This window comes from Salvia miltiorrhiza, chromosome 5, assembly GCF_028751815.1.
Source record: "Salvia miltiorrhiza cultivar Shanhuang (shh) chromosome 5, IMPLAD_Smil_shh, whole genome shotgun sequence".
NCBI classification, from domain to species: Eukaryota; Viridiplantae; Streptophyta; class Magnoliopsida; order Lamiales; family Lamiaceae; genus Salvia; species Salvia miltiorrhiza.
In genome coordinates, this window is record NC_080391.1 from 16,949,844 (window position 1) to 16,967,103 (window position 17,260).

At 38.7% G+C, this 17,260-nt stretch overlaps 2 protein-coding genes across 2 annotated transcripts in view; both read left to right on the plus strand.

Moving 5' to 3' along the window:
- Positions 1–944: 944 nt before the first annotated feature.
- LOC130986432 (LEAF RUST 10 DISEASE-RESISTANCE LOCUS RECEPTOR-LIKE PROTEIN KINASE-like 1.2) overlaps positions 945–17,260 on the plus strand; it is a 61,343-nt gene continuing 45,027 nt past the window's right edge. The window contains exon 1 of the mRNA XM_057909838.1: positions 945–1,593. Coding sequence (XP_057765821.1) covers positions 1,061–1,593 — 533 coding nt within the window. The 5' untranslated portion in view covers positions 945–1,060. The remainder of the gene's footprint in view (positions 1,594–17,260) is intronic.
- On the plus strand, positions 9,155–12,575 carry LOC130986433 (PR5-like receptor kinase). Its single transcript, XM_057909839.1, has 3 exons — positions 9,155–9,339; positions 10,913–10,945; positions 11,387–12,575. The coding sequence occupies exon 3, from the start codon at positions 11,524–11,526 to the stop codon at positions 12,493–12,495; it is 972 nt and encodes a 323-aa protein (XP_057765822.1). The 5' UTR covers positions 9,155–9,339; positions 10,913–10,945; positions 11,387–11,523; the 3' UTR covers positions 12,496–12,575.

Below are 17,260 nucleotides of genomic sequence, written 5' to 3' on the forward strand. Positions count from 1 at the left end.
CTTGAATATCGTTACTTGTGATTTGCACAATGTCTTTCCAGCTTTTAATATGAACTATATCTCTGAACTGGACCGAAACAGGAAAAAAAAATAGATTATCGGTGGGTCGGATCAGGACCGAACCGGACCCGTTGTTCGGGTTCGATCCGGTCCTAGGTCGGTCCGCACACAAGTATCGGTCCGGGTCGGTCCATTTTAAAAAAAAATCGGTCCAACAAATCTAACGGGTCGGTCCGGGTCGGTTCGGGACGACTTGCTGCACACCCCTATCGTGGATGGAGGGAGTAATTTTTAATAATAAATATTAATTATAATTTATTATATAATACTCCCTCTGTTTTTTTTTAAGTGTCCTATTAAGATAAATTTATTGTTCTTTTATAAGTGTCCTATTTCAAAATTTGAGAATAAAAAATGACAAAGTTCCTATTTTACCCCTTTTTAAGTGTCCTATTTCAAAATTTGAGAATAAATTTATTACACTTTGAAAATAATAAATATGGGCACAAAAGTAATACTTATTTTTTTTCCATGGGACACTTAAAAAAAACGGAGGGAGTAATAATTTTTTATTTTTATAATAAATTATTATAAAATAGAAAAACTAAAAATAAAATATGATAATACACATTAAATTATGGTAGAAATGATCGAATCTGCACCTCAATATTCTCCATGGTAGCTGGGGGAACGCAAATATTAATTGGATATATATATATCTGCTATATATAGAATCCGCCAAAGAGTCGAGTCAACTATGCCTGCGCGCTTTTTCAACGCATTAAATAGAGTTTGGTTGTGGTTTACTCACTACATTTTTTTGTCCTTTTACAAATTTTCCTTTCTTCCACCCAAAGTTCACTAACGTCTTTCAACTTGTCCGAACCAAACCATTCCATGCATATTAACCAAATATTTTCATTTCTTACACAGAAGTTGCCTTCTTTAATTTGTTGAGAGAAACTTCATATATTGCTCCCTTTTCATCCTCATCTCCTCGAACCTGCTCATTCCAACATATATACAGTTTCTCTTCATCTTGTTTCATCAAGATTTAGACATGAAAAAAGACAACCTCCACACTTTCTGGCTCTACATATTCTCTCTCATCATCTTATCCAAAGTTTGCTGTGGGGCAGATTACCAGTTCGAAGCTTGCGCGCCGACAAATTGCAGCGGCGGCGGTCCCAGGATAAGCTTCCCATTTTTCCTCCCAACAGCTCAAGAATCTTACTGCGGCTACCCAGGATTCGCGATCGGTTGCAGAAACGGACTTCCGTCACTGAATATGTCTGAAAATGAGTATATTGTTGAAGACATATTCTACCACAACCGATCTCTACGCGTGTTTGATGCCGCAGCGATATCAGAAGAGATTAGCAGTTGCGCTCCAAGAATCAGAACAAACACGAGTATCCCCGAAGGCAGATTCGATTACGTCGGCGGCACAACTCTCAATTTGTTGTACGGCTGCAAGAACGTGTCCGAGGAGCTGTTGAGGTACGAGGTTGGTTGCAACAGTTCTAGAAAGGGAAGCACTGAGACTCTGGCTATGTATGGTGGCAATAGGAATCTGATGAGAGCGTTGGAGAGGTGCGAAGAGAACGCGGTCACACCTGTGGAGTTGTATGGGGATGAGAGAGATGATGAAATTCTGGATGTTGCTGCGGTTTTGAGGAGGGGATTTCTGATGAATTGGGTAGCTACTGATTGTAATCCTTGCCAAGAAAGCGGCGGCCGCTGCGGTTTTAACGATACTTCTTTCCATTTTAGGTGCTTCTGCCCCGACAGGCCGCATTCTATGAGCTGCAGACCAAGTAAGATTTTCATCACTTCTTAATGTTGGTCTGTTTTTGGTTGAATTCTTGAACTTGCTTTTATTTACAGCAATGTGGTTTCATGATTTTCTTTTGTTGTCTAAAGTTGACTTCGCACAGTATTTAAATTCACTTCATATATATCTTGAACACTGGGATTTTAGAGGATTCCTAATCTAACAAGGGTAAACAAATTGTGTGACATAGAAATCTTCATATTCAAGACAAATGGATGTGTAGTGTAAGTAAATGCTAGTCAACTGAAGTGTAGAATAGGAGAACTTGTGCCTCACATTCCACCAATCTATGTAGATTTAATATCTAGGGGTTATTGCGGGAAAATTCATCAGAAATTTTCATTTTCTGATATTTATCATGACCCCTCAATTTGGCTTCTAATTCTATCAATTTATAATTTAATCTGATTTTTCCCCCGGCGAGAAGCTCCGGTGAAATTGAAACTGACGTGGCTCCTATGTGGCAAAATCGATTCTGACGTGTATTTATGTTAATATTGTTTTATTTTATTTTTTGCTTTATGAGAATGAAACGACGCCCTTTCACTGCTGACTAAAAAATTAAAAACCTAAAATCCTACACGTCAGCTTTCCCCTTCCCCCCACCCAACCCCAGACCACCCCTTTCCCCCTTCAGCCACTCCGCCGCCGTCACTTTCTCACCCCCGTTGTCGGCACTTCTCCAGGTATCTCTGTTGACTGTTGTCTGTCCATTGAGGAAGAAAGAGAGAGAGAGAGAGAGGCGGAGGAGATGAGCAAGAGACAGAGAGAGAGGCGGATGCTATCTTCCCCCATCCGCACACCTCCGTCGGACCCTCTCCCTTCCTCCACCTCGGCGCCCCCACTTCCCCCTTCCCAGACCCCTGTCAGCCCTGTCCCCACCCTCGTAGACCCGAAATCGGCGAATTTAGGGCTCAACAACGAAGGTAGCGGCAGATCTTTGCTTCAACTCTGAAATTTCACGCCTTTTTTGGAAAAATTGATGAATGAATTTGGTGTTGTGGAAAAATTTCACGGCAGATCTTTGTAGGTGGTGGAGGGCCGCGAAGGCAGAGCCTCTTTGTGAGGCAGAGGAGATGAGCGAGAGAAAGAGAGGCGGAGGCAGAGGAGATGAGCGAGAGTAAGTGGTGGAGGGCAGCGGAGGGGAGGTCGCCGAGGGGAGAGGAAGGCAGAGGTGGAGGTGCAACTGTTGCCTATTGCCCGTCGTTGAGAAAGAGAGAGAGAGAGAGAGAGAGAGAGAGAGAGAGAGGAGCGAGAGAGAGAGTCGGAGGCGAAAGCTCATGCTCGATCTGGTTGAGGCGGAGGAGATGAGTGAGAGAGAGAGAGGCGGAGGAGATGAGTGAGAGAGAGAGAGAGAGAGAAGAGGCGAAGGCTCTGGGGTGGCGAAGCTACCGGCCGAAGCTGTGACGGTGGTCAAGGGGAGGGCGGAGAGTTGTCAATCTGTGAGAGAGAGAGAGTGGTGACACGTGGAGTGTGTGTGTGTGTGTGACGTGTGATTCTGGCTGCCACATTGACATTCCGGCGTCCACGTCAGTATCAATTTAGGGGGACTTGTAAATTATGAGAAAAATCAGATTAAATTATAAATTGATAGATTTAGAAGTCAAATTGAGGGGTCATGATAAATATCAGAAAATGAAAATTTCTGATGGATTTTCCCGCAATAACCCCTAATATCTATATTACAAGGAAGACCAAGTCAATTAGCGTGATGTATGGAGCCAATGACTTGATGGATTCAAGATATCAATATTTAACACAACTCAAAACTAAAGAAATCAACACAAGACATATACAAGTCTCTAGAGAGAGAGAGAGAGAGAAAGAGAGTATATATGGGTGTTGGCAAGCATATGTTAGCATTGTTGCTATGCCTTGTTCTTCTTCTACTCAAAGCTCATTCCAAATGCCCAAAATCCTATGCCTGTAGAAACTTCTCTCTAGAATTTCCCTTCACCATTAGCAGTGATCCCAATTGCGGATTGGTTATAGTTGATGGCTGTGATTCTCAAATTGGACATCCAATATTACGCTCAGAAGCTCCAACAGCTCCATATTATATTCTAGATAAGACATCCACAAATAGATTCTTAATTCACGACAGCTTGCTTCAAGAATCATTGGGATCATCCACGTGTCGTAGTTTCAGAAATCTGTCCCTGCCTCAGTCTCCTTTTGTTTCATTTACAATCTCTCCTAAGCTCATCTTCTTCGCATGCTACAATCAAACTCCTTCTCCTCAAATCCAGGATTATTTCCAAAGCTATCGCAGCTTAAGCTGTAATATCTCCACCTTGTACTATCAAATCCCGGCACCTCCTCAGCATGCTCCGCCTATTCCTCCAGATTGTTTGTTGACTCAACGACCTATCAAGTCCGACAACAACTCAACCGAACTATTACATCTCTTGACTGCTAATTTCACTTTAGAGTGGAATGTTTCTCAACATTGCTATAAATGCTACAGCGGAGGAGGGCAGTGTCTTACTGACAACCAGAATCAGTTTTACTGCAGCAAATTAAGAGGTATTTATTACAGAGCAGTTGCATTATTTTTTGACATAAGCTGTGATTTGGGGCTGCAATTGTAGTACTAATACTAATGAGAGGGCATATATATATATGTATGTTATCTACTTGCATTCTATATATACAAAATCTATGTGTGGGTTAGGAGACTCCTGCAGCTCTTGATTATCACTTCAAAATATCAAAATTAATTTGGAGCTGTGTAACATCTAAATTAATTCCGTGTCTGATGGAATTGAAAAGTAAACACAGCAAAGCACGAATTCGACTATATAATCAATTCTCATATAGTCATATAGTTAGCAGAGCAATTGAAATCATGGCCTCTTTGCTCTACTTCTTCTTCTACCAAATTTAACTGATTCCAAATGCCTAGAATCCTTCTAGTGTGGATATCATTTGCGCCTCCAATCAAACTTTGAATGAGCTTTAAGTTTTCCTGCAAATTGTGGGGTGATTTAACTACCAATACCTAGATTCTAGTAAGCGAGATACCCACAACTGGTTTAATCAATTGACTGCTGAGTTTATTCTAGACTGGAATGTTTAGCATGGTGGTTGGTGGATCATAACAGCACGAATGAATTCCTCTGCATAAGAGGTAGCATTGTTGCTTCTTTTACGAGGAGAAACCCCTTAGCTGATATCCGACGTAGAAATCCAATACGTATATAATTTGCACCTACTAGAAGTTGTTACATGCAAGAAATTTAGTTGTATCATGTGTTAGTTACTTGAATTTTATTCCTTCTCGTTTGTATCCGTGATACAGATGAGAAGTCCGAAGAAAAGTATGGAGGGATTTTGTAAGGTGCAAAGTTTCAGCCTAGGAAGAGTCAACCAATATAAGAATCTGTGTATTTTCTACGTAATCCAAGTCTACTAGAGTGTAGTACAGGGATTTTTTGCTGACTAATGCAAAGGATTAGAACAAAACAAATCGATTAAAACCACTATACTTAATTATTGCTAATTAGGTTGAATTATTTTCTTGTTAGAAACTTAGAATTGATTTGCTAGAAATTTAGGGCAGTTTTACTGGAAATTGGTTGCGCAAATTACAAGACAATTAGATACTCGACAGTAAATTTAGGGATTGCTTTCTGCACTACAAGAAAACTGGTCGAACACCGACGGAAATCACCGACAGACTATTTTCAGTCGGTAGATACCGACGGATCCCCGACGGACCGTCATCCGGCAACATCGCCGGAGCCGGCATCTATTTCCGATAAAAATTAAAAATAATTTACCGACGGAATTTTCCGTCGGTAATCCGTCGGTAAACGCGCCACCTACCACGGCCAACGCCGGCACCGGAGACTTACCGACGGCGATGTCCGTCGGTATCCACCGACGGACAGAAAAAATCCGTCGGTAAATCATTTACCGACGAGCGTTTTCACAACGGGTGAAATCCGTCGGTATCTCCATTTACCGACGGAATTTTGATTCTTACCGACGGAATATTCCGTCGGTGTTCGACCAGATTCTGGTTGTGCTGATTGGCTGGGATTTAAAGAGAAAGTTTTAATCTTGAAATGGTCAAAAGGAGATGAGATTCGATGTCCCACAATATTATGTGTGCCAATGTGTCCCATGCTTATATCTATTATTTTAAAAATATTTTTTATAAAAATAAAAATTATTATAATACTATGAATTATATTGAAGTTTTATATAAAAAATTAATTTTTTAAAAAAGTATATACCATGACTTTGAATTTACCAACCTATTATTAGCTAATAAAAATGAAATTAGATGATAAAAAATAATTATATACCCTAAATTGATGGAATAAACCCTAGTTAACAATCACAAAATTAAACTAAAACATATAAAGTTGAAATTGAAGAAAATATACATAAGAAATTAAAAAATTAAAAGTGGGACACAAAGTGAGACATAAAATGTGGTACATTGAATCTCCGAAGTAGCAAATGAGATCCACTGTCCCATTATTTAGTGTGTACCACCGTGTACCACTCTTAATTTGTCTCATAAAATTTGTCTGGACAAAAATAAGATTATTTTTTTAAATCAATTTATTTATGAATTTTGATTCAAGTTTAAAAGGATTTAGTTAATTTTATTGTTTTCTCCATATTGTAGTTTTTTCGTAATTTTTTAACATTTTTTTATTATTTTATTTGTAATTTGTATACTTTAAAAATAATAATAATTAAAAAGATTATTAAAAAATTACAAAAAAAAATTACAATATATAGTAAACAACAAAACTAGCTAAATTCTATATAATTTTGAACTAAATTTTTTAAATAAATTTATTTTATAAAGTATTTTATGATATTTTGTCCGGACAAATTTTATCCAAATAGCATTGTTGATTAAGAAAGAGGGCGTTAAAACGGCACCGTTTGGATGGCAGCACATCAGTGCTAGTCAACAACATAGTGGGTATTGGGGAAAGTCGGAAACTTCTACGTTATTGGTTCACCTTCACCGAGACCATTTCAACACCCACTGTTTAAGAATTTTAAAACATAATGTCCATCCAAAAGTCTCCTACAAAATTTCTTACGCCAAAGTCTCCTAAGTCAATTTGAAATTTTCACCAATCCAAACACATTTATTTCACACCCACACAAAATTAGAATACAAAGAAATACTAATGCAGCATACTAAGAAATTAGAACATGCAAAAATATTAATGCATTAATCGTGCATAAAACATAAAAAATAAGAACATCAAAATTAGTTATCTAGTTCGGTTATAAAATACCTACGTATGGAGACCTCGCCCAAGGTAAATTATTTACTAGTGATGATAAAATATACAAAGAATTTACACGCAAATACTCGTTCCTCCTAACCTCTAAATCTTCTCAAACTTCCACCAAGATGAATAATTGAGAGCAAGACAACGACTCACCCTCTAAATGTGAATGCTACACATTCACCACCTAAACCCAACAATATAAACACACACCAACAGATTGGTGCAAGAAATTAAAGTAACAATCCAACCCACAATGCTTTACAAGATGAAATAAGCGACAAACTAGAACACACTTACATGTAGTGTATGCTCTGAACAAAAGCCACGAAAATACTCTCAATATGCAGTAGAGTAACAATAAAATCAACAACTCATTCAGGTTCTCTTCAACGCATATATACAAAAAATCTAGCAATATCCAAGTTTGAATAGGATTCTCATAGATCACGTTTGCAGGCTGATTGGAGTCTATCTGAAGGCACCAACTGAATCTCACCATCTCAATCTGCATATTCGATTCCATGTATATCCACAAGACATGTAAAGGATAACTCCAAAATCTGTCACAAATCCCGCAAGTATATGTCTCCAGTATAATTTAGAACATCGAAAGTTACTTGTGAAGTTACCGTTCTAATTATATCAAAGTAGAACATCGTAAGACACTTGTATTGTCTACATAATGATAATAAAAAATAGTTTTAAAATTACTCCAACACAATTGAATTGTCAGAACCGCTAGGAAAATTAAACACAAGTAGATCAAAACATAACTGGTTTCCATTTCTCTTACAAATTAATCTTCATTGTTTGTTGAGAGAAATTCATGTATACATGGATATGTCATTACCCTCTTGCTTTTCTTTCTCCCTTTTCATCTTCTTCTCTTCAAAGCTGCTCATTCCAAATGCTAAGAATCCTTTCAGTGTGGAAATTACAATCTGAGTTTTCCATTCACGAAAGCTGATAATCCGAGCTACGGATTGATCACCGTTGATGCCTGTGATTCTGATCCTCCATATCCAGTAATTCATTTAGGTGGCGGTAGGGCTGTCAAACCTAGCGGGCCGGGCTGGCCCGGCCTAACCCGACGGGCCTAGGCAATTTTTTGGGCCGGGTCGGGTTGGCCCAAAATTTCAACGGGCCGCTAATATTGAAGCCCAGCCCAGCCCAGCACGGGCCGCCGGGCGGGCCAGGCCAAAATGGGCCAAATTCTTATAAGTAAAATTTTAACTTATTATATTTTCAATAATCGCGTATTCACGTTTCTATCTTGAATATTGATAAATAATAAACAAGTTTAAAAAGCATTCATATTTAAAACAAAATGCTTTTGAAAAGCAAAAGGTGAATCATCATTCATCACCTATTCACGTTTAAATCAGTAAGTTTTGTTTTTCTTGTTCATCTTTATTCTTTAGGTTGATAGCTAAATTAGAAATTATTTTAATATTAATTACTATAATATTAAATGACTAAGTGAGGATTTAAATCATAATTTCAATTTGCAATCAGACGACTTGGACAAACTTTTTTTGGACTTGGACTCTTGGAGGAATAATGATAAATAAATTTAAAATAGCCTATAACTGACGGGCCAATTTAGGCCCGAAAGCCCAGCGGGCTTTTTGGCCCACGGGCCGCGTGGGTCGGGCCTGGGAGGCCCGGTTTTTTTTGGGCCTTGGAAATCCTAGCCCAGCCCGGCCAAAATTACGGGCGGGCCGGGCCAATTTCAGCCCATTTTGACAGCTCTAGGTGGCGGAAATCTTGGTTATTATATTTTAGAGAATATCAAAGCAAACAAAGTTTTGATTTCTGATGTTCAGCTTGGATCTCAATTGCAGAACCGAAGCTGCTTTTTCATGAATCAATCTATGCTTCGATCTCCTTCTATTTCAATCTCATTCTCTCCTAATCTTTATCTCACCTTGTTCCCCTGCTTCGCCGAACCTGCTAATAAATTCGATGAACATTTCGAAAACTATAGCAAGATAGATTGTATCTCCACCGTGTACTATAGAATCCCAACAGCTGATGATTCGAAAATTGAAATTCCTCAAGAGTGTTCACTGGTGCAGCTACCTCTGAATTCTAGTGGAGACTCGGGTGATTTGTTCAATGTGATAACTGCTAACTTTAGTCTAGAATGGACTGTTTCTGAAGAAGGCCTTAGTTGTTTCCATGGAGGAGGCCAGTGTCTTACTTCCAATAATAACCAATTCTACTGCAAAAAAGGTACGTCGTCTACTGCTGTAGTTTAGTGGTGGGCCTCAACATCTGTAGTTTGTTATGCCAGTCTTCCCTCTTTTCATTCTAGCTACTTTCATGGTGTGGAAACAACAATCTACGTTTTGGGTATTTCATTTTCTATTCAAAAAGCGATTGAACTGTGATGGAATTCTGCAATCTCCATTAGCTCGAATGAAAAACAGGAAGAGCATGGGTAATATTGTCTGTATATATTGAGCTTAGTCTTGTCAGCATTGCTTTTGTTTTCTTTAAAGGGTGCGTTCCTTTTTTTGTGGAATACAGATCTTTTTTCTTCTTTTTTTTCATTATTTTCAGACGTTATCTTAATTGGAAAAATTTTCAGATCATTTTCTCATCTTTTCTCTCCAATTCCTCATAATATTATCACACATATTTTTTCATATTGTATATTTTTATCATTTTTCAATTTCACCCTCAAATATGTATAGTAATTTAACTCATCTATCATTTTCGTTTTCTCTCTTCCTGTTATCTCTCTTAATTATAGGGGTGAGCAGAAACCGAACCGATAGTCAAAACCGAACCGAACCGAACCGTATTGGTGCGGTTCGGTGCCAATTCTATTGGTGGTCGGTTCGGTTCGGTTCCAAAATTCAAAAACCGAAAAAATTCGGTTCGGTTTCGGTTCTGAAGTTTTGGTTCGGTTTTGCACCGAACCGAACCGACTAATATTAATATTTTATTAAATATTTATATTTTATAATATATTTAATTTTAGTTTTAAGTTTTAACCTAAACTAAGAATCCCTAATACTTGTTTATGTTGCTATTTGTTAAACTTTGACATTAGAATTTGTATTTTTGTGATGTTGGTATTATCATTGGGGATTTGACATTTGAAATTTGTGCATTTTTTTACCATTTTTAATAGGTAATTTCGAAAAAAAGTAAAAAAAAAAACTGCACATTTCGGTTCGGTGAACCGAACCGAAACCGACGGTTTTACCGGTTCGGTTTCGGTTCGGTTCCGGGCCCCCTATTGGTGCGGTTCGGTTTCAATTTTCACCGTCGGTTCGGTTTTCGGTTTTGAATTTTTGGTTCGGTTTTGCACCGAACCGAACCGATGCTCACCCCTACTTAATTATCGTAGCAGAGATAACATGTATTTGCACGTAAAAAAATTATTTTAATACATAATTTGTATGAGAGTGAATATATATTTTACTTTATTTTATAATAATATTTATAATTTTAATATATTTTATCGAGTAAACTATAGTGTGATTGTTCGATATGGTAACTGCAAACTTTACTCTACAATGGGATGTTTCTCAACAATGTCTTAATTGTTTCGATAGAGGAGGGCAGTGCCTTCTACTGCCGCAGTTCACTGGTAGGCCTCAACATTTGTATTTTTTACATGGTGTGGAAAGCGGTAGCAATCTGTTTATAGATCTTTAGTTACTTAGTACTATTAGCTAGGTTGATCAGATTCCTATAATAAAGGACTAAATCTTTACAACGAGGTAGTTATAAAAAGATTAGTTTTTTGTTGTTTCACCTAAAATTTGAAGGCTAATGTTGAATTTATTTGCAGGAAATAATAGACTTCAAAAGATCCTTTTCATAGGTATGTCCCTTTTACCAATGCTCTGCTAAGATATTCTCAGCTATCCTCTTTTTAAATATTTCATTACTCCCTTCGTCCCAACTTTTGGTATCCAGTTGAGAACGGCACGGGTTTTAATAAAGTGATTGGTGTGTTGTGAGTAGAATAAGGGTTCCACATTTTATGTGAGAGTTAAAATAATTAAAGTGGAGTAAGGGTCCCACATACTTTTACTAAAAATAGAAATGGATACCAAAATATGGGACGCCCAAAAAAGGAAAGTTGGATACTAAAAGCTGGGACGGAGGGAGTACTAATTATGATGTTGCTCAACTTTATTAATCATATCTCGGTTTCCTTAATTAATACTTGAACTTCATTGTGATCACTGATCAACATACAGTTTTCAGTTATTATTACATTCTTCTGAGATTGATCTGAACAACATTTTTCCCTCGGCAGGAGGTATCACCATAACCGCTTTTACATCCTCTTTGATAATTATATTCGTTTCAATTCGGAGGAAGCGTGCAAAGGTGAAACAAGAGCATGATAGAGACATTGAACTCTTTCTCAAGAACAATGGCAATCTTGCACCAATGAGATACAAATACTCTAGTATCAAGAAAATGACAAACTCATTTACTGAAAACTTGGGAAGAGGAGGGTTTGGCAGTGTCTACAAAGGACACTTTCCCGATGGTCATCTTGTAGCAGTGAAGGTCTTGAACGAATCTAATGAAAATGGGGAAGATTTCATGAATGAGGTTGCCAGTATTAGCAGAACTTCCCATATTAATATTGTCACGCTTTTAGGATTTTGTTTTGAAGGTTCTAAAAGAGCTCTCATTTATGATTTCATGCCTAATGGATCTCTTGAAAAGTACATTTGCAACAATGCTTCGTCATCTGCAGAATCTAGGTTGGAGTGGGATAAGTTGTTTGAGATCGCACTTGGCATTGCTCGAGGGCTAGAGTACTTGCATCAAGGCTGCAATACGAGGATTCTTCATTTGGACATTAAGCCTCAGAACATTCTTCTAGATAAGGACATGAATCCAAGAATTTCAGATTTTGGGCTTGCTAAATTGTGTCCAAACAGATCGAGCATAGTCTCTATGATGGTGGCAAGAGGGACAATAGGGTACATTGCCCCTGAAGTATTTTCTAGAAACTTTGGGGAAGTTTCTTATAAGTGTGATGTGTATAGTTATGGTATGTTGGTGTTGGAAATGGTTGGAGGAAGGAGAAACATTGATCGAAGAGAAGTAGATCGTACGAGTGAAATATACTTCCCACATTACCTCTACAAGCAGCTTGAGATGAATGCAGAAAGAGATGGAAATCTTGCTAGAAATTTCAATGAAGAAGATGAAAGCCAGTTTGTAAAGAGAAACTTGATGATTGTTGGGTTATGGTGCATTCAGACGAACCCTAAGGATCGACCATCGATGAAGAGGGTTGTAGAGATGTTGGAAGGGAAACTTGGATCATTGGAGATTCCACCCAAACCTTACCTTTACTCTCCACCAAGAGCAGCACCAAGCTATTCAACTTCTGAATCTCTGTAGTATTTTGCTTGAATTTGTATGTTAAAAGTGAAGCTTTATGTTTTATATGCTTCGAATTGCATTGGCCTTGTTGAAAAGAAGTAAGTGTGGGTGTTAGAATAGCTGTGAAGAATTTTTATGTCCATAATTAATTTATTTCCAGCACTCCATCTTTCATTCTGTCCTAAAGTTTAATGATTGGAGCTTCTTCCACCTAAACCTTACAGTAAAATCCTTGAGCCAGTTGAGAACTTCACCGAATATGTTGACTAGCACTATTCTGTGAATCTATATAAAATATTTAATAAACGTAAATAGAATTATTAAAATATATATTAATATTGATAAGATTTATGATTATATATGAACTTTTCACATATGTTTTTATTTATTTATTTATTACTCCCTCCGTCCTCAAAATAAGTTCATCTTTGGGGACGACACGAGTTTTAAGAAAAAGTGGTAAAGTGTATTGATAGTGAAGAAAAATATGTTATAATTAGTATTGGGAGTGGTGAAAAGGTGAAAAAGTGTTATAATTAGTATTGGGAGTGGTGAAAAAGTGAAAGTAAGAATAAATAAAGTATTATTAGTGGTGGGGTAGTTGTCAAAAAATGGGAAGAAAGAAAGAAGAACTTATTTAGGGGACGTCCCAAAAAGGAAAAAGAGGAACTTATTTCAAGGACGGAGGGAGTATTATTTTCATTAACATTTAGTCAGTAAGTATAAAAGAAATTTTGAACATTTAACATTAATGAAGTCATTATAATTGTGTATCAAGTATAATCCCATCATATTGATTATAACATAATCATAGCATTATAATTTATTATATTAGTTAATTTGTATCTCTCAAATAGTTTATAAGTGTTAACTCTATATATATATATATATATCATATATCATGTGATCATATTACATAATTTCTTTAAAAATGAAATATGTAATTATATATTTTTATCTAAAATGATTACATATAAACATAAATAAAATTACTAAAATATTAATAACTGATAAAATTTATAGTTGTATAGGGACTATGTAATATATTTATTTATTTATTATTTCTTAATTAATATTTAGTCAACATGTTTATGACTCAATGGCACACTGCTACTATAACAACACATCATTGCTTACTTTTCCACTCTCTTCAACCATGATGGGACTCCTACTGTTGACCGTGTTTTATTGGAGGCAATTATCGAAGATTGTATCACTACGGAGCAGAACAACGGTCTTGTCTGTATTCCTAACGATGATGAGATTACCGCGGCGGTTTTTGGGATGGACTCGAACAGCGCACCAGGTCCGGATGGATTTTCTGGGAGTTTTTTTCATAGTAGCTGGAGCATTATTAAGAATGATATTATCTCTGCGGTGAAGGCCTTCTTCATAAACTCGTATCTGCCAACTGGGTGCAACTCCAGTACGCTGATTCTTATACCCAAGAAAGACACTGTGGATACGGTTGCAGATCTGCGCCCGATTATTCTTTCTAATTTCTTTTTTAAGATCATTTCGAAGATTCTTTCTACTCGTTTGAGTCTGGTGGCGAAGACCACTGTCTCGGGTAATCAATTCGGTTTCATTGGCGGCCGTTCTATCTATGATTGTATTGCGCTGGGATCTGAAGGTTTTAACTGCATGAATCGCACGGGTCGTAAATCCAACATGGCTTGCAAGATTGACATCAGCAAGGCGTTTGACACTATGAGCTGGAGTTTTATTATTCAGGCGCTTCGGGTCAATGGTTATCATGAGAAGTTTATTACCTGGATTTCTATCATCTTTCAATCTGCTCGTATCTCCATTTTTTACAATGGGCAATTGAGTGGTTATTTCGCTTGCTCAAGAGGGGTGAGGCAAGGGGATCCCCTATCGCCAATTATTTTTGGCATTGCGGAGGACGTGCTCAGCCATCTTTTTATAAATTGTGTTAACTCACGACATCTTGTTCCTATGGATTTCAGCCGCGGTGCTCACTTCCTGCCTCATCTGTTTTATGCAGATGACATTTTGATTTTCTGCAAAGCTTCGTGCAGAAATGCACGCAAGATTAAGGAGATTTTGGACCTTTATGGTGAGATTTCGGGGCAGATCTGCAATACCTCTAAATCTAATATTTTCTTCTCCAATGGCCTCACCAGCAATATGCGTGTGGGTATCAAACGTGAGCTAGGGTTCTCCTTGGGCACGCTTCCAGTTAATTATCTTGGTGTGCCGTTGTTTACTGGTCGCATCCGTGCCTCTTATCTGGTTGCTATTCACGACAAAATTGTGAATAAATTCTCCCGTTGGAAAGGTATGCATCTCTCTATGGCCGGGCACATTTGCTTGGTTCGGTCGGTGATTAAAAGTTCTATGACTCATTCCATGATGATTTATCGTTGGCCAAAGTCTTTGATCCATAATCTGGATAAATGTTGTCGCAACTTTATTTGGTCTGGTAGTGTGGATACTAAACCTTCTTGCTCGGTGAACTGGTCGCGAGTTTGTGCTTCTCGTGTTGAAGGGGGTCTTGGAGTTCGTTCCTTCTCTGCTATGAATAGTAGTTTCTTGATGAAGATGGCCTGGAGGATCATTCAAGGTCAGGATTATGGTCCTTCCATTCTTAAAACGCGTTATCTCACCAATTTTGGCTACGCTAAACCCTATTTGGCTTCCTATCCTTTCTGGACGAGCATAAGGCAGCATGTTGATGATCTGGTGGACAACTCTTATGCGTACATTGGGACGGGTAGGAATACTTACTTTTGGAAGGATGATTGGCTGGGATATAAGTTGCTGGATAGGCTTCGTATCCCTCCTTTTATGCATGACTTTTTGAATCAAGCTGTTGAGGATTATTATTATGATGGTATTTGTCATTTCACGGAGGCGTTTGTTATTAATTTTCCGGACGTTGTGGTTGATATTCTTTTACTTCCTATTGGTGATGAAAGAGATGCTAGATTGTGGAAGTCGTCTGTCCATGGAAATGTCACGGCGGCCTTAACCTATGATCGGCAAGGACCTCATTATCCTAAGATTAGATGGGGGCGCTGGATTTGGGAGAAGTTCATCCCGGAGAGGCGTTCTTTGATCTGCTGGCGTATTATTCATAAGCGTCTACCCACGTTCGATGGTTTGATGAGGAGGGGTATGATGGGGCCGAACAGATGTGCGGTTTGCGGCATGGCGGAGGAAAGTATAAACCACCTGTTCTGGGAGTGTAATTTGATTCAGCCTATCTGGAGGGAGTTCGCGAATTGGTTTAACAAAGACTACTCTCATTACATGGATATTCATTGCGTTCTTGTTGCTGCCTGGAACGAGAATTTCAGTTCGCAAGTTCTTTCTTTCTGGAAGGCAGGAATCATCAATTTATTGTGGAAGATATAGGATTGTCGCAATAATATTATCTTCAATGAGATGAATTTTCATCAACAGATCGTCACGGGATTTCTTAAAGTTATGTTTAAGGAAATGGATTTGAACTTTTCAAAGCTTGGGAACACCAACAATTCTTGGTCGGATTATCTTGTTATGCGTAGTATTGGTGTGACGTCAAGGGCGGCTCCTCCTCCCACCATGATTGAGGTTCACTGGTGGCCTCCCGTTGGACAATGGATAAAAGTAAATACGGATGGCTCGGCGTTGGGAGCGCCGGAAAATATCGCAGCTGGTGGCGTTTATCGCGATAATTGGGGTTGGGTTCGCGGCTGCTTCCACTACAAAGGTGGTGTTGGATTCGCCTTCGAAGCGGAACTCTTGGCGGTCATGTATGCGATTGTTATTGCTCATAGAAGAGGGTGGAATTTTCTTTGGATTGAAGCTGACTCTTCTTACATTGTTAAACTCCTTCACTCTCGATCGGAGGCTGTCCCGTGGCGTTACTTGGCTTCTTGGAAACGCACCCTTCGGCTGCTTTTGGATTTCCGTTTACAAATTTCACATATCTATAGAGAAGGGAATACGACAGCTGATATCATGGCGAACCAGGCCCGTTCCGAGGGTTGGTGGCCTCATGCTATTGAGGAGATTAAACATGCCGTTGCCACTGATATGGCGACACATAGTAGAGTCAGGATAAAACATTGAGATGGGTTTTGGCTTGGCTTTCTGTCGAACTCCTGGTGGGCGTGTGATTTTGGTTAAGTTTTCGTGGGTGGCGTCTTTGCTTCATGTTTTGCGTGTTTGGATTGGGGTCCGGCATTCCTCGGCTTTGCTTGCGGTTGGGATCGAACTTGATAGTTTTGCTCTTGTTGCTCTTGATGATTGGGAGGCGTAGGAAGCGCAAGCTTTCTCTCAAACAGTTGGTGGGCATTTCTTTTGGGAAGTTTTTTATGGATTGGAAGTTGTGCTGTTCTTTACCAGATTCATGGGGTCCTTCGGTTTTGCTTTTGGGTGAGCTGGAACTGTATGTTTCTCCTAAGCTCGTGCTGCTTCTCTTTTTTGTTCCTGCTTGGTTTTTTCTGGCGTTTCCTTTTTTCGGTGATGGCCTTTTTCTCCTCTGTTTTCCGATGGCGAGAGACTCCTGGCGACGGCATATAACCGGCCAGGTTGTCATCGTTTTGGAAAGTTGGGTGTTCCTGGCGACGGCGTTTAACCGGCCGGGTTAACATCTTTTTTGTCTTTTTCGTTGTTCTTGGGATGCTTACGGCGACGGCGTCTCACCGGCCGTAGTGCACGCTATCCTTTTGGGTTTTGGGCTCGTCTTTGGTTGGCAGTAAGGCGACGGCGTCTCACCGGCCTTCTGCCCTTGCTTTCTTTTCTCCCTTTTGTTTCTTGTTGGGATAGAGCC

Excerpts from the sequence above, each read along its gene's own strand:
- LOC130986433 (XM_057909839.1), top strand. The coding sequence starts at position 11,524 with ATGAGATACAAATACTCTAGTATCAAGAAAATGACAAACTCATTTACT.